At 43.8% G+C, this 6,000-nt stretch overlaps 1 protein-coding gene across 1 annotated transcript; it reads left to right on the top strand.

Moving 5' to 3' along the window:
- Positions 1–1,723: 1,723 nt before the first annotated feature.
- LOC122738324 (interferon-induced protein with tetratricopeptide repeats 1-like) lies at positions 1,724–3,106 on the top strand. Its single transcript, XM_043980371.1, has one exon. The coding sequence runs from the start codon at positions 1,724–1,726 to the stop codon at positions 3,104–3,106; it is 1,383 nt and encodes a 460-aa protein (XP_043836306.1).
- Positions 3,107–6,000: the final 2,894 nt, after the last annotated feature.

The raw sequence follows: 6,000 nt of genomic DNA, 5'->3' as shown, positions 1-6,000 counted from the left end.
ATATGTTGACAAAATGTTCAGTTAAAGAAGTGAAGTGAACATCTCAGGTCAGTGGTGGAATATTATGAATGAGAGGACTAAGTCCCAGTCATTCTAGCCTGACCTACTGTTGTGATCTATGAGTCAATACTCCCAAACCATTCCCCTTTTCCCCTATCTACATTTTTAACTTTTTCTATAGAATCTGTAGATTCCCTGTTAGTTTGAGGCTACAAAAGCAGAGACAGCAAAGGCAGAAGATTCTTGATTTAGGTTTAGAAGGGACTTTAGAAGTCTAGTCTTCCTGAACCTTCATTGTACAGGTGGGCCCATGTACCTGGCCTCTCTTCACTCCAATCCCTCACTCATCTACCAATGTGAATTTTTTAGTGTTGAGGTCTGACCATGTTCTCCTTCCTGGCACTCACCCTTTCTGGGCCACATCCCAGCCCCTCGGTAAAGTCCTTTGACTTCCTATCACCTCTAAGATCCAATAGAAACTCCTCTGTTTGGTATTTAGAGCCCTTCACAACCTGGCCTTTGTCTTACCTTGCCAGTCTTCATGCTTCGCTGCATGCACCAGAATCCAGCTACCCTGGTTTACTTTTTCCTAGACACACTAGAATCTTACCTTCCACACACTTGTACTTGCTGTCCCCCTACCTCAAATTTTTCTTTTCCACCCCTGCTTCTTGGCTTCTTTAGATTCAGCTCAAGCCCCACCTTCTCTGGGACAGCTTTCCCTGTGGTCTCCCTTCATGGCCCTTCCCTCTGAGATGACCTCCCCTTTTCATTGTCTATCTCTTGAATAGGCCTATTTATTTCCCCTTTATCTACCTTATTAGAATGTGAGATCCTAGTGAGCCAAGACCATATCTTTCTCTTGCTTTGTATTCCAGTGCAGGGCAGGCAGAGTAATATACATAATAAATGCTTTTAATAAATACTTATTGACTAATGAAGGAACTAGTCCCCAAAGAGGTGGGAAATTTCTTTCTCAGGTAGATTAGGCCATCTTGTATCTCAATTCTTACCCAGCCCATAGTCACTGAATGGGCTGTGCCTCAGACAAAAGGAGATCTGGGAAAGACCAAGGTCATCCACTGGATCCTGGGTCACTGCCAAGCCAGGCCTCTTGCCTTTGTCTTGTCACTCACATCAGTCCCTTTTGGGATATAGTTCCAAATGACTTTCCAGAATGGCTGCCTGGTCCACATAACAGCTTCCCTAACAGTGCATCAATGAGGCTGTCCTCTCTCAGCCCCTCTGATGATTCATTTTTCTGTATCTTCATCTTTGTCAATCTCATTAGTAAGAGGTGGAAACTTGGTGTTGGTTTAAGTAGTGATTCTAGTCCTTTGGGATATCTTTTCACATGTCTGTTGGTAGTTTGGATTTCTACTTTTGAGAAGTGGATTCTTGAGAATGAAAGAAGAGGGGGGCATCTAGGTGGCACAGAGGATAGAGCACCAGGCCTGGATTCAGGAAGATCTGAGTTCAAATCCAGTCTCAGACACTTGACACTTGCTAGCTGTGTGACCCTGGGCAAGTCACTTAACCCCAATTGCCTCAGCAAAAAAACAAAAAAGTGAAAGAAGAGGAAAGTTTTTAAAGAACATTCTAAGTGTTTCTCTGCAATGCGAGTAGAGGTGGGCAGTGGTCATTCTAGTCTTCTCTGTATGTTCAGTACCTCATGATGGAATATACTATTTCTATCCACAGTGAGATGTCTGAGAAGGATACAATGTTGGATGCCCTGCATGAGGTGAGATGCCACTTCACATGGGATTTACTGAGAGTAGACATAGACCTGTCTGATCTAGAAAACAGAATTCTGAATGAGATTGAGTTCCTGGACACAAAATTCAATGTGGGAATTCACAACACATTGGCCTACGTGAGGCAGGAGATGGGTCAAAATGAGCAGGCTTTGGAAAGCTTGAGAAAAGCTGAAGAGTTGATCCAACAGCTTCCTGATGATCAAGCACAGATAAAAAGCCTTGTGACCTGGGGAAACTATGCCTGGATTTACTATCACATGGACAGACTCCCTGAAGCCCAGACTTACCTGGATAAGGTAGAAGCAAGTTGTAAGAGGCTTTCAAGTCCTTTCCACTATAAAGTAGAACATCCAGAAATTGATTGTGAGGAAGGGTGGGCCCTGCTCAAGTTTACAAACAAGTATTATGAGGGGGCCAAAGCTTGTTTCCAAAAAGCCCTGAAAGCAGAGCCTGAGAACCCTGAATTTAACACCGGATTTGCAATTGTCATGTTTCGTCTATGTCACATTGGCCAGAGAGCTGCTTCTAGGATTTGTCTACAAACACTAAAACGGGCAGTCACACTCAACCCAGAAGATGCTTACATTAAGGTTCTCCTTGCACTGAAACTCCAGGACCTTAAGGAAGAGGAGGAAGGAGAAAAGTACCTTCAAGAGGCTTTAAGCAGTATGTCATCTCAGTCCTACGTCCTTCGCTATGCAGCCAAATTTTACTATAGACAAGGGTGCCTGAAAAAAGCATTTCCTCTCTTAGAAACTGCTTTGCAGGACACTCCATCCTCTGCTGTCCTGCATTACCAGATGGGACTTTGTTACAAGAAAAAAATGAAGCAAATCAAGAGGGCTACTAACCACCAGCCACGAGGCAGGGATAGACAAGATTGTGACGATGCAATTCAGTCGGCCATATTTCATTTTAAAACTTCAACAGAGTACAGACCTACATTTGAGGCAAGTCATATAGAACTAGGCGACATGTATGCAGAAGCAGGTGATTTCAACAAAGCAGAAGAAAGCTACCAGAAGGTATTGAACATGAAGCACCTTCAAGATAATATTCGGCAAGAAGTCCACTATCACTATGGGCACTTTCTGCAGTTTCACAGGGAGTCTGAGGCTGATGCTCTCACCCATTACCTTGAAGGCCTAAAAATAAATACAGAAAATATAATTACAAAAGACTGTCTTCTAAGTGCTTTGAAGAAGTTAGCAAAAAAGCGTCTTCAGAGAAATGCATCAGATGTGGAGACTTTGAGTCTCCTGGAGTTCATCAATAAAAGAAGGGAGAACCAGGAGAGGCCATACAGCTCTATGAGAGAGCCCTGGAGTCGGGCTCCTCCCTTCTGATTTCTGGAGCACCTCTCTTCCCTCCAGATGCTGCTCAAGCACCACCTTCTTCTTGAAGCCTTTCCAGATCCCCTCAGCTGCTACTACCTTCTTGTCTATGCGAGCATCTTGTATTTACAGAGTTTATATTCATTTGTGCCTGTTCCATTTATATTCACTCTGTATGTTCCTTCATATTGCCTTGTTGTCTATAAGAATGCAAACCCTGAGAGTAAGGATTGTTTCATTCTTTGGCTGTGTATCCCAAATGTTGAGAACAGTGCTTAGCAGAGTGCCTGGTACATAGTAGGTGCCTAATAAATGTTTATTGACTGACTGACTGTTGAATGATTGATTAATGGATAGATGAATTGGATCCTGGAAAGAAAAAACCCCATCAGTGATTCTGTGATGGAATGCCTTCTATGTAAAATGCCATCTGGGAATTCAACCCCAAGGTGTCATAAATATCAGTGGCTGGTTTAAGTACTAATAATGATATAATAATAATAAGGAGGCAGATGAGGAGGAAGAGGAAGAGGAGAAGGGGGAAGAATGAGGAGGAGCAGGAGAAGGAGGGGGAGGAGGAGGAAGGGGAGGAGGAGGAGTAAATATTGCAATGAAAATATTGTGCTGATTCATGTGTGTTCCTAGAGGCATTTTCATCCCCTGGGAGTCCCCTACACTAAGCAAATCCTAGGGCTAGTTTTCATCCAATAGAACTGCTTTCTATAAATACTTGATACTGTTTATTAATGTTTACTGGGCACCAAATGCATAGGACAGTGAAAAGGGAACTGTATTGATAAATGTAGAAAGTGGGCTCAAATCCCACCCTTGTAATTTATATAGAAACATACAAGACCCTCTCTAAGCCTTCCAAATGTTATGGGCACAGAGCACCCCAGCAGTTCTCTGGGGCACATTATGGAATCTTCTCCTTGAGAAAGGAAACCAGAGGACAGATATGCCTGAACCAGTTCAGACTGAGATAGCTTTGGGACCTCCACCCTTCATTCCTGTCTCCCTTACCCCTGGGGAGATAAGTTTGGATGTGGCTGCTGCCTTTGTGTCCTGAAGAGAAAGATGGCTTGAGAGATCCCTTGAGAGATCATAGCCAGCCCTCACCCAATTCCTCCAGTCACTACCAGTGGGGGATGGTCCCTCCACCCCTTACCCAATTCCCCCAGCTACCACCAGTGGGGGATGGTCCTCCCTCACTAAAGGAACTTTCCACAGTCAGATGGTCACCCCCCCCACATCAGTACTCTATAAAAGTACCTGCCAGTCTCCTGCTCGAGGAGATTGGTATCTCAAAGCCACATGCTTTGTGCCATACCTCTCTCCCAATGAGAAGTCCGAGGATTGCTTTCATGGTTTCCCTTCCCTACCCCTCCCTTCCCTTGCCCCTAAATAAACTACCATCTTATTTTAACTACTTTTGTGTGCAAGAGGGTGTAATTCTTTAAAGAGGAATTCCTAAGGACCCTAAACCCTGTACCCCATTTTCCCCCATGACACTCGGTTTCCTCATCTAGGAAATGGGAGCATTGAACTAGATAATCTCCCAGGGCTCCTCCAGCTCTTAAACTGTGGTCCTACAATGCAGATAAATTCATGTTACAAAGTTTAATGTTAGCAATAAATGGCTTCCCAAACTCCCAATTGCCTGCCATGTCTCTTCACTCCACCCTCTGACTAGGTATCTGACCCCCACACCCAGGACCCTGGTCTCCTGAATGGTAAGCATTCACTTTTTCTTGCTCTGATCCAGGCCCACCAATCCCAGACCATCTCCATATGCAAACCTGCCCCCCCCCCCCCATCTACCTCTAGCTCTTACCCAATCACCTCCTTCTTTCCTGGAAAGAACATGACACCTAATGGCCCTTATAACTCTGAATACCCATTCCCTCTGACTTCCTCATACAAAACTCCTCCCTGGCCTCAATTCTCCTATATATATTGGCTCCCATCACAAGACTGGAAGCAACTGGAGGGCAAGACCTGGGTTTCTTGCTTTTTCTTTGTAACCCCAGTGTGTAGCACAGCATTGGTCATATTATGAGCACCCTATAAATGTTCTTTCTTTTCTTCATTCATTCTAGCCCACCCCAGAGGCAGAATACTATTGTGCAAACTTCTTCATGCCACAGACACTTACTTCCCCATCATCTTTCCTTCTCTAGCTCAAGAAACATTGCTTAAAACTCCATGTTATCATTAGTAAACTTGCCTTTGAGTCAGACTGATGGAGGAGGCAAAGAGGGGTTAACAGATAACCTAAGATCAATAGTACCTAAAAGGGTTAACAGAGAAAATAAGGTTTATGTTCTTACAGTAACCAAGAGGGTTGTTCCCTATCAATCCTCACCATCAACAGAGATGTTAACCAGGAACCGTTAACCATTAATTAGCAACCACTGATATTCCTAGATGACAGGACACCTAGAAACCAGATCTAAAGTAAAGAGATATCACAAACACAGAGACCCTCTGAGTCTGACAAGTTTAAGCCTGTCCTTGGAAACATGTGCAGAGAAGGCCAAATGTGTCCTTAGGTTCACCTTATGACTTGTAAACCCCCAAAACACACCTCCAAGGAAAAGGTACCTGCCTCATGGCTTGGCTTAAGCCCCCAGGAGCTCCAAATTAGCATAAGACCTCCCATGAACCTCCCACAAGGAGGAGATTAAGATAATGAGGAGATAAACTACTTTTTCTTACTAGAAATATAACCATTTTCCTCTACCACTTTGAGACACCTTTCTCCTTTGGGGGCTCTCCATGTGGTCACTCACAGTGTTGCAATAAAACTTGAGAAACTGAGTCATTGAATCTTATAATTCTTTGGGATACTTCACTATCAATTTGATCAATTAAACCCACCCCCTACATCAAGACTTTTTTTCAGG

Source organism: Dromiciops gliroides, chromosome 2, assembly GCF_019393635.1.
Source record: "Dromiciops gliroides isolate mDroGli1 chromosome 2, mDroGli1.pri, whole genome shotgun sequence".
In the NCBI taxonomy this organism is placed as follows: domain Eukaryota; kingdom Metazoa; phylum Chordata; class Mammalia; order Microbiotheria; family Microbiotheriidae; genus Dromiciops; species Dromiciops gliroides.
This window is presented reverse-complemented; position numbering and strand designations above follow the sequence as displayed.

Excerpts from the sequence above, each read along its gene's own strand:
- LOC122738324 (XM_043980371.1), top strand. The coding sequence starts at position 1,724 with ATGTTGGATGCCCTGCATGAGGTGAGATGCCACTTCACATGGGATTTA.